The sequence below is a fragment of the Ceratocystis lukuohia genome, assembly GCF_044167205.1.
Source record: "Ceratocystis lukuohia strain C4212 chromosome Unknown Supercontig7_pilon, whole genome shotgun sequence".
Taxonomy (NCBI): Eukaryota; Fungi; Ascomycota; class Sordariomycetes; order Microascales; family Ceratocystidaceae; genus Ceratocystis; species Ceratocystis lukuohia.
In genome coordinates this window covers 2251008-2266767 of record NW_027263526.1, presented here as the reverse complement: position 1 = coordinate 2266767, position 15760 = coordinate 2251008, and the positions used below count along the sequence as shown (strand labels likewise).

Sequence of the window (15760 nt, the reverse complement as noted above, 5' to 3'; positions counted from 1 at the left end):
ATAACCCTAGTGTTTCTATTTTCAAGCTTTCCTCGAGGCTCAGAAGCTTGAAGGTTTATGTGGGACGTAGATTTGGGTTCATGGCTGTCACACTTTGAAGCTAGGGAAAGCAGTAAGCCCGCAGGATTCAAGAAGGAAGAGGGGAAGGAGCGTAGAGAGAGGCAACTTTGTGTGCTTTTGTGCAAGGTGCAGTTGCCAGTGGTTCCTATTGGGTTTTGGAGTTGTTGCTGTTTTAGTGACTAGATGCAAAGTTTGCAGGGCTGAGGCATGTAAATAAAGAACACACACACCATGACCAAAATAGATGGACACAGACGGGTCAAAGAGCCAGTAAATTAAATAATTGCAAAAACCCCAACAAAGCGACAATATACAGCAGACAAAAAGAATAACAAAAAGAAAACGAAGAAAAAGAGGAAAGGACTTGCAGGTTGATATGCATGCAGATGTACAAGCTCGTGATGTGATGATTTGGCATCAATGGCATGAAATACTGTATGTAGGATAGTGAAGGAGCACCGTTTAGTTTAATGCAATTGCCTTGCCTTAACCGAACCATCATCTGTTCGTCTTTGTTTGTTGCCTCTTTCATTTTATCATCAGCCGTTTGTCTAGTTGTTTGTCACTGCCTCCTCCTGTTTTAGGGCCTCCCCAATATAGTACAGTGCAAACTTGTCGACTACTATCAGCGTATTCTAATTTCATTCTCTGCAAAAGCAACATACTTTTTCTCATATATTTATTCTCCTCTCCTTCTTTTCAGCGATTTTTGATCGTCGCTTTTATTCCTGCATTTTCCTTTTTATGTGTGTTTCACTTTTTTATGCTACAATTTAGCACTACTATTTGTTAAGGTTATGATCACCTTGTCTGTCACTCAGCTTTGGCAGTCACACGACTTTTTCTCTTTTCTTCTATCTCTTTTACTCGCTTTTGTTTTCCCCTCAATGATGGGCTCTGCATAATCTGGACTTGAGATTTTTTTTTTTTTTTTTTGGAAACTCAGACATTTGTATATCTTATTGCGATTTATTCTGCTTAATACTCAACAAAAAATACCTCATCAAGTACCGGCAGCATCATTTTGGCGCGAAGCTACAAACATCGCGAAGCGCTTTTACCCACTACCCCTTGGAAAATAGTACCTTTATTATAGTAGTCCCCCCTTTTATTATGGCCGCCAACGCCAACGACTTGGCCTCTGCGTCAACCGCGACCGAACACACTCAACATGCAACAAATCTTTACTCCCATGCACCGCCACAGCCCACAGCCGGTCCGCCCAGTATTATTTCGTCCCGCATGACTGATATTGCTTCAGAAGAGGGCGATCGCGACCACGAAGCCGCTTCGCAAACCGCTAGTCACATCCGCAGTGTTGGCGATGCCCCCGGAAACAAACGCCTCAGCCTTCTAGCCTCCGAAGTCGCGTCAAGACCCGAAACTGCACGTACAGGAACGTCTGCTCGTGCTTGGTCCGGAAACCAGCCTCTTCGTGTGCCACACTTTTCTACCTCTGGTGCCGGGAATGCACACCGTGGAAGCATTGGAGGTGGTAGTACTACAACTGCTACTAGCATCATGAGTCGATCAGGCATTGGAAGTCGTGGCCATAATAGCCGCAATCATGTGCCATCAGTGGCCAATCAGGCTTTCTTTCATCCCATGAGCTCTCAAAAACTACAGGCCCAGCGTGCTGGTACAGCCGGGCGGCGGCCATCTGAGACTCCCAGTACGCATAGCGCTCTTTCAGCTATGGCCCCGACAAATGCCGCGACAAACTTTTCCGCCGGACTGGCTCGAATGGGAAAGCCTTTTGGCGAGGATGACCGGGATCTCCACGCTCAATCACCGCCGTCGCGTGGAACTGAGTGGACAGAGCAGGAGACACTCGATCGATTGACAGCCAATACAAGCCCTACTGGCCACCGCCCTCAAGAAAGCCTAACAGAGAGCATGAAGCCTCTACAACGCCGAAGAGACCGAGAAACCGAGCTCATTGTCGACACTTCCAGGCAATACTCTACATCTAAGAATACACAAGCCGTCCGCACGCATAATCGATCTCCCACCAAGACCTCTCGTTCTTTCCGTTCCAGCCTATTCAACCCAACAGGAGCTAGCCAAGCCCGCAATAACGGAGCTGAAAAACTGGCGTCGGCAGCTTCATCGCCACGTCTAGCATCTACTGAATCGCATGACGATGTTGAGGACATTAAAACGTCGGCTAAGGCTACAGGGCCCAATGGCAAGTCTCGGCTCAACAACGGGGGCTCCGGTTCTAAGGTTTACCAGTACTTTGATGGCAATACGGTGTTTTGTCTAAATGGCAGACTTCAGAATACCCACGCGAAGCCCATTAATATTGCCACAGGTGTGCTTGTTGCACTGCCTATAGGGCTATTCTTTGGATTTTCAGCCAAGTGGATTTGGAAGCATATCAGCCCAGCCATCCCGCTGACTTTTGCGTATATTGCATACCTATGTTTGTCATCATTTTTACGCGCGTCAACATCAGACCCTGGAGTAAGTAACTTTCACTTTTTTTCTTTGCTTTTTTGTTCTTCCACTCTGGTTTCTTTTCCAAGCTGTTTTGTTATTTGGCGTGCCGTGATGCAGGATGGTGTGCTGACATGAATGTTTTAGATCCTGCCGAGAAACCTACATTCCTTTCCTCAGGACACATCTGAAAACCCTACGGCATCTCTATTGCCTACGAATGACTGGGTCTTGGTAAAATCAGCCGAGGCCTCTACGGCTGCTATGGAGGTACCGGTTAAGCATTGCCGTACCTGCGATATTTGGAGACCTCCTCGTGCCCACCATTGCCGACTGTGCGACAACTGCATCGAGGGTCACGACCACCACTGTGTGTGGCTCAACAACTGTGTTGGGCGCCGCAACTACCGCTTTTTCCTTACGTTCGTCTCTTCGGCCGCTTTTCTGTCACTGTATATGGTTGGCGCGTGTCTAGCTCAGTTGCTAGTTTACAAAAACCGGCAGAAGGTCGAGTTTAGCGACGCGATCAGCGAATTCCCCGTTCCCTTTGCCATGGTAATTTACGGAATATTGGCCGGCCTCTATCCATTGGCGCTCACTGGCTACCACATTTTCTTAATGGCACGTGGTGAGACGACACGCGAGTACATCAATTCTCACAAATTCACTAAATCGGAGCGCTACCGTGCGTTTAGCCAGGGCAGCATCTGGCGTAATTGGATTGTGGTGTTATGCCGTCCACGGCCTGTATCTTTCTATCAGTTCAAGAAGCAGTACGTCCAGGGCGACCAACGGCTAGGGGAACTGCGCAGGGACCAGCGCAAGCGAGGATCTCTTGAGTTGCATAATGTAAGGCCAGTGGCTATGGCAGCCGGAGCTGGATCCGGTCTCGGGCCAGTGCAGCCGGGCTTCCAGGGGCCGACGGCGTTGCGAAACGAGGCCCGTGTCGAGCTGGGTGACCGATAACATGATGTTTGAGGTGGGCTTATTTTTCCCTTTGTTTTTTGTCTACAGCACTGTCTTGTGCGTCTTTTTTCCTTTTTGCTTTGTTTTCTATAATATCCCGGTGTAAGCGAGGCTCGATATTGACCAAGCTGTCTTCACAGCAGTAAGAAGAGAAGATATGGATCTTCAGGCTGTAGATAGGCTTGTTGTGTTTTGTACATTTTGATACCAAATAATGTCTCTGATGGGCTGTCTATTTTCATCGCCCTAGACAATTGTATATAGCAAAGTTGGTTTACATAACCAATAATGTGTTGGTTTACCTCATTTCAATACTAGCTGCTTAATAGGTACACTGCTTTGCTTTGGGCTCGATGTGAGATGTTGAAGCGGTATTGAGGTGGTAGCGAAAGCTGCATGTTGACTAACCCTAGTAGCTATGTGCACGTGACTTGATAAGAGGCTTTGGTTGCTGGGCCAATAGCACCAAGAAGTTTTCCAAGAAGTTTTGGCTTGTGGTCCTTGTCAGGCTGCACAAATTTAGGAGCTCCCTTTTCCAGCTTGTTGCTCACGACAAACTAGCGATTTGGGTTTTTATAGCTGCCCTTGCTTTTATACACGCATCTCCTTTTTCTAGCCTTTGTTGGATCTCATATTTCAATACCTGGTTTTCTCAGCCTCGTTATTCCACTAGCCTCGTTGAGACTCTGTCATTTTCTCAAAAATAATAGTCAACACCAACGAAGCAAGCCTCGCCATTACATAGCACACACTTGCCTGTTCATAATGGCACCTTTAATTCTTCACAATGTTCCTGATGAGGAACTCTACGTCGGTGCGGATGGCATCCAAAGACCATATGCTATGGTCTTTTCCCAGTACGTCCCGTGGCCAAGTAGGCTTCTCTGACACAAAAGCTAACTAGTTTGTTTGTCTGCACTCTAGACAAGAAGGTGGGATGCCCCCGACGCGTAACCGACGAGCCGTAGCGGAGACAGGCTCCTTTGGCAAATCTAATCGCCGATCACGCTCACGAACCGGCACGCCCCGACGTGAACGCGACAACCCGACCCAGGCCGTGGCCGACAAGATTTTTGGTGATTGGGTCTCTATGCAAGCCGCTGCGCCCAACAACGCAAATAGCAATTCGGCAGCTGGCGGCGGCAGTGGTAGTGCAGCCGGCGGACCTTCGTCCAACTCTGCACAGCGGCGACCATCGTCGCTGGCCAAATCTGTTTCACATAGCGCGTTGCTTGATCTTGACGACGTAACTATGGGTGGCACGTCACCTGCCACACACCATCACCTTCGTCATCACCAAAACCAGACTCAAAACCATCGCGAACCCGTCGAGCTTATGTTGCGCGGATACCGTAACTCAACACAACAGTATGCGGCAATCGCTCACTTTGAGCAGTTGGCCGGCCGCATCTGCGAGGATTACCCACGCATGGCTCCTATGGAGCAGCGCCGTTACCGCTCTGAATTGACGGATCCAGCCTTTACGCAGCGTCGTGCGTTGACTTCCGACGAGCGCGCCAAGGTCAATATGGCTGCTGGCGGCGAGCATTGGGTCAAGGTGACGTTTGAGAGCGCCGAGGCAGCTGAGGCAGCACGAATGGCATCGCCACAGAATATTATGGGATACTTGGTGAGTGCTGAGCCGTGGACTGGGGTTGCACCGCCGAAGGACGAAGCGGTGCCAGACCTGAGTAATTTGTTTGATCCACCGGCACGCAACAAGAGCATCCCGGGGCTGCAGAGCACGGCCAACCCTTTTCTTAAGCGCGCGACGAGCAATAGTGCTTTCCCGCGGTCCGCCACGACTACTATGGGTGATGGGGCTGATGAGGCGTCGCCTTCATACTCACACACGTCGTCGAATACCTTTGACTCAGGTACGAACACACTCGATGGTGGTGAGCAGGCTCTTGCCTCTGGGTCTGCAGCCTCACAAATAAGCCAATTTGCTATGCGGCGTCATAGTATGGGCATCCCGACATCTAGCTTTGCGCCAACGGTGTTTGACGATGATGATGTGGCCATGACGGGCGCTACAGACGTGCACGGCAACAGCAGCGGTAACGATGCTGCTGGGACTGGTACCAATGGCGCATATTGCCGGCGCATTCCAACGGCCCGCCGCGTACAGATCCTTCCGGCTGAACAGGCTCTTCTCCCTCAACAAAGCATGGCACAGAGAGTGGTAGCGGCAGTGCCGTTCCTGAATTGGTTCAGCGGGAGCATGGTGGGTAGTGCTGTGCCACGATCAGAGCTAGGCGAGTTTGATTGGGCGCGTGCAAGTTTGTATTGGAAGGTGGTGTGGTTCTTAGATGCGTGGTTTGGGTTGTTTGGCGGCGAGATTTTCCGGGGGAGTCGGGAGGAGTGAAGGAAGAAAGGATGAAGATGAGGGGAAAGCAAAGCGAAGGTGAGGTTTTCTGAGACCAAGGGACAAGAGCTTAAGTGAGGAGACTGTAAAAGAAGACAAGGCCGGGGGGATGGGATTGGATGTAATGTGTGGGCTTTTGGATTGGTCCGCTGTTTTGCTTTATTCTTTTTTTTGGGAGTTCTATTTTGGGAAGTTCATATTTGCGTTACTCGCATGGCTTTATTGTTATACGGAGAAGATAGACAGACATATTGAGTTTGGATTACTGCAAACATGATATGCGTTGTTGTGTTGGGTGGGGTGCGGTCGATGTCTATGTGCGAAAAAAAGGCAAAAAGAAAGCGCTAGCTAAGCACGACAACGGCAGGACTCGAACCTACGCGGCCGAAGCCATATGATGTCACGATATGAACTAGTTCATTCGAGTCATACCCTTTAACCACTCAGGCACGTTGCCTTATGCGCGGTTAAAGTGGGATGTTAATGAAGATTATATCACAAAAGCAGTTAGGGGGCCCACAAATAAATGCCACCACTACCCCTGTGACAGAGCTGAGGCACTGCTAAAGCTACAGAGCAGGGCCCGCTGAAGGGCCGCAAAAATGCCGCCATGGACGGCGTCACAACTGTGTGCTTGACCTGTGCCTTTTTTATTGCTAATAAGTAAATAATTGAGACTCAATAGCCAATTCATCTTTTCTATTTTTACTTCGCGATGAACGCCTGAACCCTCATTCAATTTTTTTTCTTTTTTTTTTCTTTTTAGTTTTTTCTTTTTACCTCGAATCAGCTCCTGTGTGTGCCGCGCTGCTTTTGTTTACTTTCGGCTTCGCTGTGTTTATGTCTCTTCACTAGCCTGAAAGCAATGGCACCAATAGTTTGTCATTAAAACTAGAAGAAGCCTTTCTTTCCCCTGTCCTTGTTATTAGCCTCCCTCTTGGAACCTTGGAACGGCCGTCCTACTTTCGTTGTCTTGCCTCTCTTGGTGACTTTTATACGTTGACAAATCCCGAGAGCCTTGTCTAAACGTTGCAAAGCCTGTGATTAATCGAACAAGTAGAATCCCCCGAGACGTCCTTGTCTTTTGCCCGCTATGGCCCCCTACTCTTGTTCCTCGACACCTACGGGGCCCCGTCCTAGCACACCCCTTTCGGCCTCTGTCTCGTCCTCTGACGTCCCGTCCTCTCCCGCTTATTCCGTCGCTTCCACCGCCCGCCCCCCCTCGCAATATACTGTCCCAGTCCCACAGCCAGCCCGCCCCGTGCAGTCGATCTTGACTAAGGCCGATCTAGCTCAGAGCCAAGATGCCTACGGTGATCTGCTAACTACAGCCAAGTCTTATCGTGTTGCCCTTGCAACTCTCTCGTCGTCAGCTTCGGCCTTTGGAGCTGCACTTGAGTCCTGCGCTCGCTTAAAAGAAGCCCGTGCTGATGCCGTTAATGCTGTGCCTGCTTCTTCTGCTGCCGCTGCCGTCACAAAAGGTACTTGCACGGCTGATCTGTTACTGTCTGCTGCGGGCGTGCACCAGTTGATAGCCAACCACCAGCAAATCCTTAGCGAAACGGTCTATCGCTCGTTTGAAGTACCGCTACTGCATGAGCTAGATAAATGGCGACGTGACGTTGAAGAGGAGGAAGCTATATACCAGCGTGCTGTGGCTCAACAAAGCCGTGAGATTCGCCGCCTTGAAAAAGAAGGCCTTAAATTACACAAGCAGCGCCGTCGCCACGTCAGCGCCTTTCGTGCCCATCTTGTGCAGCTGACCGATAAACTTGACGGTCTGACAGCCTTGCATGGTGCACATGCCACAACTCTGTTGCGCGACAGCCAGCATACCAGTGCTACTATCCTTGATGCTGCCTGTAGTCTGGTGCGAGCAGAAGTCGATATCTTCGAGGGCCTGGCACGCAAAGGCTGGTCTGGAGGCGGGCTTGAGGATTTGCTGGAAAAAGGCGTTGATCTCTTCGCACCTGATGATGATGCGCTTCGTGGCACCTTGGCAGATGCTGGCGGCGTACTCCTGGGTGCGTCGAATTCATCCGCTAGCTTACTAAGCACAGCAGCAGCAGCCGCTTCATCTTCGTCTACAGGCACATCTGGCGGCGATGCGAAGCTATTTAGCATTCTCCCGCCTATGAGCATTCTGGCTGACGACCACGAGCGCACTGGAAGTGGTGCCGGTGGCCACAACCACACCCATAGCCACAGCCATAGCCTGCTTGATGGCGCGTATAGTAGCCTAGCAGGGCTTTCACACAGCGACTCCCTAGCGCCATCTACAGGTCGTACAAGCCCTGGTGCAGACTCCTTCATGGGCGGTGCTGAGTTTAATCGCTCACGGGGTGTTCGCCCGTTTTCACCGGTGCCGATTCGCCGGCACGAGGCGGGTAATACTCCAGATGGCTTGGGTCCGTTGGCAGGATCGCCGATGACGGCTGGGGCTATGGGAGAGACAGAAGCGGAAGCAGAGGTGGAAAAGGCACATAGCTCTAGTGGAAACAACAATAACGCGATGGGCGAAAACGCAGATGGTTCTTTCTCACGACCTGAGTCTCCCGATTGCAGTGAAGGGAGTAGCACTCCAAGAAATAGGCTAATACAGGAAGAACTAGAAAATCATAGGACGGAAGGGGAGGACATGTCGGGGGCTGTCTCTACGGATAGTGCCGCCGGCTCATGAGAGCAGCAACTATTTTTCTTATAGCTGCCTCGTTGATTTCTTTTGGGTTGGTTTGGACTGGCGTTCTTGGCTTGTTTGTGTATTTCTGGGTTGGCCTTGGGTGGGTTGGCGTCTCTGTAAGTTTTGTTTAGGATCTGGCTTGTTCTTTTTCGTTACTCTTCCCTTCATTGGGCTTTTTCGATCTATGCGTAATTTTAAATGTCTATTTTTATATAACTACTGTTGTGTAAAAGAACAGGAGGGAAGAAAGGAGTAGGATCAACAGCCATGACTAGTGGGAGAAGGGAGATAATAGTCTCTTCATGCTCATCTTTGCTATTTAACAAAGAGAAAGAACGGGCTATATCACACTGAACTTGAGGACGCTGTGGGGGCTCGTCTGAGGCTATTCCCTGTCTTTTGGAGAGCAACTGACACCAATGGTACTCCTAGATGTTTCTGTTCTTTTCACCACCTAATCTTCATTCACTGGTCTGGATGGAGGGGTGTAAGCTCATGCTTTGCTGGTTCCGGGGGCAGACCTGCTAATGGACCACTTCTTTTCAAGGTGTCTTTTGCAATACTTTACTATTGGCCGCCGCAAAGGTTGGCAGGATACTATAAGGACTGTCTTGTACCTGATCTACGCATTGGGCATCTTCATAGTAGAGGATCGTAAGGTGCTTGCTTGGGAGTAACTGCACTTTCTTGGATAGCAAATATGACTAGTCCTACAGAGAGCAGAATACTCGTTGTCGTTGTGCATGGTAATTATAGGGGACGAACACTGTTTAAGTGTCCAGGTTCATGTTGTGTAACCATGCAGAGCGTCTGTGTACCCAGGCCACTCGCTGTCTTTTGGCTTTCAACAGCCTTCCCAGCCCTTCACGATGGCATTAGCATATCCTGCTTGGACCATTGATAATCCCCTCAAATTACTAGGTTGACTATATATTTGCAAGTAGGGGAGTTTTGCACTTAGTAGCGCAGCTCCCAAGTTACTGCATACACAGCTATATCCTGCGAACTGTCATAAGGCACATTAGGTAATATAGCAGTGCAGAGCTAGCATAGAAAAATATGTGAATCCCCAGGAGCGATGCATCACAATGGAAACATAAGTTAGTAACCTTATTTTTTTACCATATTTAGTCCTGCCCTCCATAAGAATAGCAAGAGGCTTTGTAGTAGTTCGGAAAAGCATGGGCTCCGATGCTCTACGTTGATGACACTTCCAATGCTTGGGCCTTCATAGCTTTTGGTCACTGGTGATACCCACGAGATCAGAGCTTACTACTGACGGCAAAAGATGTCTCACGGCTATACATGCAAAAAAAAAAACCAGGCCTATATGTCCTAGTAGTATAGGGAATTAGGTCCATGGGCAAAAATGTATACATACAACACCGAGGATTCGCATGTGGTCACCCACCATACTACTGGTTCGGCGCTCTGTGGCTTGACTAAGGGGGAGCAGACGGGACCCCGTATTTTCCACAGGCTATGGTCGTATGTTATCAATTTCATGATTTATCGGCCATTTTAACACATTGACTTTTTGCCTCCCGCGTGCCAACAAAAACTTCCCTCCTTCAACTCCAGGAAAAGGAGGTAACCCTAAGCAACCCTACAAATATACGCTCTACAACGACAAAGACGACCAACAAGATAAAACGAAGACACTATGGAGTGGGAGGTTGCACCAGGGATCACCCCGCCGGATCTCACTCAAGAGAACGAGACAGACGATGGCCGCCCGGACGCGTCCATTGAAACCGAGGTGGAGATGACCGACGCAAATGACACCGTGGTCACAGGCGAGGAGCCGGTGACCACACCCGTGCAAAAGGTCGCGAAAGAAACGCGCGACAAAGCCAACAAGCCTCACGAGGGTCGGGCCGTGGAAAAAGAGACGCCTGACAAGGCCACCAAGCCCCGCGAGGGTCGGGCCGTTGAGAAAGAGACACCTGACGAGGCCACCAAGCCCCGCGAGGGTCGGGCCACGGAAAAAGAACGCAACATCGCGTTAGCGCGCAGAGGCATCGCTGCGGAATTGAGACAGTTCGAGATGAGGGCGAAGGCCACACTCTGGCTGGCGGAAACCATTCCGGAAGTTTGCAACCAGGCCATCGCAATGGCCAAAGGAGACGCCACTGTGAAGAAACTGGCTGGCCACGTCTCCGCGGAGTTCAGAGCGATGCTCAAACTCCTCCAGGGAGGCCAGACCACAGGCAACCCTAACGCGAGCGTCCCAAAACACGCAGACACAGCGAAGGAAACCAACGCCCCAACCCAGAAGAAAGGAAACAAGACGGACAAAGGGCCCATATCGTACGCTGCGATCGCGTCCCAGGGAGACAAAGGGGCGAGAAAGACGGTGGAGCTGAAAAGCAAGACCACCACAAAAACGGCGACCAAAGAAAAGAAGCCGATGGTCAGGGTCTTCATCCGAGGACCTACGGCCGCCGATGAAGGCACCGCCGGGGAAGAAGTGGCGAAAGCCGTGGGGAGAAAACCATCCGAGATACTGATAACGAAGGTGAACTCGGGCTGGGCTCTCAACCTTCCCAAAACCACAGCCACGGCCAAGAAGCTCGACCAAATCAGGGAGGCCTGCGGAGCGAGAGTGTGTGAACTGGAAAAGAAATGGACACACGCCCGCATCACTAACCTGGCTGACTTCTACGTTCTGAGTGACAACGGCCCCGTAACCCAGAAAAAGGAAGAGTGGTTTGTGGAACAAATCGAGAAGCAGACTGGCGGCCACGTCAAGTCCATAAAATGGCAGTTGGAAACGGAGAAGTTCAAGGACGCCACACTCCGGATCGCTCTCGAGCTTCCAGAGGGTCAACCGCTACCAAAAACGTTGACCTTCGACGGAAGCGCCAACAGCGCCACAGTCAAGAGGTGCCGGACCATGTCCACACCACTATGCCGGCAATGCTGGAAGGCACACCCCACGGCATCGTGCAAGGAAAAGCCGCGATGCAGGCTATGTGGCTCCACAGAGCACAAGGAGGGGGGCCACAAAGGGGCTCACGCGGAGTGCGTCGTCTGCAAAACACCCGGGCATTCCGCAGGGGAGCCAGTGTGTAAGCGGGTTGGCCCACCGCGCCCCATAACGCATGATCCCACGGAAAAAACCTCACGCGGATCGGAATGCCCGGCACGGAAGAGGAAGAGAATCGCCACGGGAGACCAAGACGCCAGCGACACCGAGAACACCGTAGACCCCCCTCGTAAATGTTAGGGGGTCTAAAAATATGGAGCGTCAACGTGGGAAGAGGAGGGCCCCAACAAGACCAGGCCCTACTGGAAGCTGCGAAGCGGAAAGTAGAAGTCGTGTTTGTACAAGAGCCCTGGATCGGACCATGTAAGGACCGAACGAAGGAACACCCTGACTTCACCCGGCACAGCCCGAGAGAAGGATGGGTGAACCGGCCCCGGAGCATCGCCTATGTACGAAGGGATGTAGAGGTACTGGAGACACACCAAGCACACCCAGACCTATGTCCAATACGTATCAAGACAACAAAGGGCATACTCCAACTTTTAGGAGTCTACAACGCGCCAGAGCAGAGCTTTCGGATTAGTGAAGCACTGCGAGAACTTCGGCTCATTGAGAAGGAACACAACTGGATAGCGCTAGGAGACTTTAACGCCCACCACGGCACTTGGGACGCCAATGAAAAAGAAAACCCGCAAGGGAGAGTATTGGAAAACTGGCTCACCGAAAACAACCTAGTAGTGCTCAACCAGAAGAGTGAACCAACTCAGAGGGCTGGAAGAGTGATAGACCTGGTGGTTATGCCGCAGAGGGCAATGGTTGGATTGGAAACGAGTATGGGACTCGTCCCAGGAAGTACAAGTGACCATGAAATCCTGGAAGTGGAGGTGGAGGCAAGGGCAGCACGCAAGAGACCGGAAACAAGATGGAGGTTGAGCAAAATGGATCGAGACCGATTTGTACTTGCCTGCGAAAGAGAAGCTGTAGAGCTGGACCGAATGTTGGCGGACGAGAGAAAAGGACCAGACGCGACGGAAGAGCTCGCCAGGAAGGTGGTTGCAGCAGTGGAGAGGGCACTGGAAACATCGACACCGAAGACGCCCTCAAATATCAGCCTCAAACCATGGTGGAACGAAAAATGCCGACAGCAAAACGCCAAGATGAGAGAAGCTAGAAGCAACCACCGCAGGAACATGGACGACATAAGACTGAAAGCTACATATGCGAAAGAACAGAAAGTAATGCGGAAGGTCGTCGTCCAGGCAAAAAGAAGCCTCATGAGCAAGATTGTGGCAGGGTTAACGCAAGCAAGGGACGTCTACCGAGCCATCAAGTGGGCCAATGAGAAGACGGACAGACGAATCCCACTACTGCAGAAACCAGACGGAACCAGAACCACGTGCACGGCGGAATCTGTGGCCCTGCTCCTTGAGACGCACACGAAGCCCCACACAGGGGAACAATGGCAGCACCAGGAACCCAACGTGGGGGCCCGGGAATGGCCACCCCTATCCCAGGAAGAGGTCAAGGCGTCCATATGGAGGCCAACGAACACCGCCCCTGGGGCAGACGGTATCTCCAACGAGGTGTGGAAGAGGGCCTGGGAGCCACTGGGTAAAGTTATAACGGGATTATACAACCAGTGCCTAGAAACAGGACACCACCCAGCCTCCTTTAAGAAAGCCAACCTCGTGGTGATTCCAAAGCCAGGTCGCCCAAGACTGGCACCACGCTCGTACCGCCTAATCTCGCTCCTCCCCACGCTGGGGAAGGGTCTGGAAAGATCAATAGCGAGAAGGCTCGCAGAGGAAGCGATTGATAGGGAGATCATCCCTAGAAATTACATCTGTGCGGTGCCGAAAAGGGCGGTAACGGACCTGCTTATTGACCTCCGTGGGAAGATAGAGGAAGCCCAAGAATGGAAGAAGGTAACCTCAATCTTCACGTTCGACATCAAAGGAGCCTTTGACGCGGTAGACCCGGAGAGAATGGAACGCAGGATGGTGGAGTGCCTATGGCCCACAAAATTGTGCAGATGGGTCAGAAGCTTCATGGAGGGAAGAGAGGCGAGCATCCGCGCCGAAGAAACAACTACAACCCTCGTGGGAGGCTCTCTCCCGCAGGGCTCGCCAATCTCCCCAGTGCTATATATGCTCTTCATGGCACCGCTCTACAAACACATCCCCCCGCTACTGGGATATGCAGACGACGGGGCCTTAGTGGTCAGTGGGCGAGACTTCGCAGAAAATAGCAGCTCAATCGAAGTCATCATGAAGGAAGTGGTAGAGTGGACCACGCTCAACGGTCTAGAAATAGACCAGGGAAAGTCAACGCTTCTACACATCAAGGGCAGAAGGAGGATTGCAGGAAGCCCATCCGTGACCGTGGAAGGCCTAGGCACGTACAAACCGACCCCGGCAAAAGAATCAATGAGATGGCTCGGACTGCACCTGGACTCGAGTCTTCTCTTCAACAAGCACATCGCAAAGGTCATTGCGAGTGTCAACCGGTTGGCAAATGGCTTGAGGTATCTAGCCGGCTGCTACAAAGGAGCAGACACAAAGAGCATGCTCACAGCGGTACGGGCCTGCGCCGTGAGCAAAGCGCTCTTTGCAGCGAGCGCCTGGTCTGGGCTAGAGACAACAAAAGAGGCAGCAGAGAAGCTGAACATCTCGCTGAGGAAGTGCCTCCGAGCAGCTCTCCCCATGTACCGTACGACACCAAGGGAATGCTTACACCATGCCGCAGGCATTCCTCCTTTCGAAATCCTCCTGGAGGATGAAAAGAGGAGGGAAGCCATACGGTGGCACACACTAGATGATAGGCACATTCTGAGAGGGCCAAATTTCAACCCAGTGGTGGCGAGGCTACGCAAACTCCTCCCAGCGCAAATGGAGAAACACACTAGGTTGAGGCCGCTCTTGGAAGGACCGGACATGGCGCCCCGAACGTGGCTCAGCAAAGAGGAGGAAGCGAAGCGACACCAGGCAGAGGTAGAGAATACCCTACCAGGAACGCTCATCGCATACTCCGACGGATCGAAAGATGCAAGTGGCAACGCGGGCGCAGGATGGGCTATCATCGAAGACGGAGCTACCCAAGAAGCAAACCACATAGCTCTAGGAAAGTGGATGGAGGTGGCAGATGCGGAGGCAGTTGGCGCTCTCGAGGCAACTAAGCGAGCAACAGCTCGCGAAGGAGCTGGAGAAATCTGGCTGTGTCTAGACAACAGAGGAGTTGTGGACCGACTCCGAAATGCAGCCACCAAAAACAGCACATCACAGGAAGCGGTAACGAAACCAGACGAATCCTAAAAGCCTGGGCAGACAAGACACCCGGAAGGCTCGCCCGAGTGCTATGGGTCCCAGGACACATGGGCATCAAAGGCAATGAGCTAGCCGATACCCAGGCCAAGTTAGGAAGCCAGGGACTGGTAACGGAACACCGCTTCAGCCTTGCAGGAGCACGGAGATGGAGAAGAGACCAGCTACGTCTCGACTACGAAGGGTGGTGGAAAGAACAAAAAGGATACCGTCCGCTTGGAACCGGCGTCTCCACTGAACCCCCCTTCCGCAACTCCCGCTACAAAGGGCTGACTAGAATAGAGCTGGGCCACATCCTCGCTGCTAGAACTGGCGATGGAGACTTCGACAGATACCACGAGCGATGGGGACACAACTGCCCACTTGGATGCAGAGCCTGCAACCAAGCCAAGGAACGAGGACACTGGTGGACCTGCAAGGCACTACCCAGACCATGGAGCCAAAGGTTCGCGGACAAGCTCCTTAAAAACACGAAAGCGACAAGTTATGTCGCCAACGTGCTTCGCCGCAACCTAATGCTCCTTAAAGAGAAACAACAACCCGAGCCCGAGCTGAGCTGTCTGGACACCACAGAGGCAGCCCCCCCTCAAGAAACGCGTAGAGGCAGGTCACTGCCACCGCAGACGACAGGGGAGCGACCACAACCAGGGCAGCCTAGGATGACACAACCAACTCCACGACAGCAAGGGCAACAACGAAGAAGGGGACGAGGAGGGCGAAGTTGAGGGAGAATGGAAGGGGAAGAGAGAAGAGATAGGAGGAGGAAACGTTTGCAGGACAGGAAGGAGATGTCGAGGAGGGCTCCGTGAGAAGGTGTGGAGGGAGCTCTGCTACCAACCACCAGCAGAACGGGAAAAAATATTAAAAATGATGCGGCAGCAGCCATGCATACGGAAGGACAAAACCGCTGTACTCTGCCGGGGCCTACCCCCCGTGCC

The 15760-nt window shown here is 51.8% G+C and overlaps 3 protein-coding genes across 3 annotated transcripts; all 3 read left to right on the top strand.

The window, feature by feature from the left end:
* Window positions 1–1173: 1173 nt before the first annotated feature.
* On the top strand, window positions 1174–3465 carry HOO65_070500 (Palmitoyltransferase ERF2; the record flags this gene model as incomplete). Its single annotated transcript, XM_071004915.1, has 2 exons — window positions 1174–2526; window positions 2647–3465. 2 exons carry the CDS (start codon window positions 1174–1176, stop codon window positions 3463–3465), a joined length of 2172 nt encoding a protein of 723 aa, XP_070857218.1.
* Window positions 3466–4230: 765 nt separating this feature from the next.
* Window positions 4231–5833, top strand: HOO65_070499 (Nucleoporin NUP53; the record flags this gene model as incomplete). The annotated part of the gene is made up of 2 exons (XM_071005009.1): window positions 4231–4322; window positions 4390–5833. The coding sequence occupies 2 exons, from the start codon at window positions 4231–4233 to the stop codon at window positions 5831–5833; spliced, it is 1536 nt and encodes a 511-aa protein (XP_070857217.1).
* A 1093-nt stretch (window positions 5834–6926) lies between these two features.
* On the top strand, window positions 6927–8513 carry HOO65_070498 (Protein IVY1; the record flags this gene model as incomplete). Its single annotated transcript, XM_071001350.1, has 1 exon — window positions 6927–8513. The coding sequence occupies one exon, from the start codon at window positions 6927–6929 to the stop codon at window positions 8511–8513; it is 1587 nt and encodes a 528-aa protein (XP_070857216.1).
* Window positions 8514–15760: the final 7247 nt, after the last annotated feature.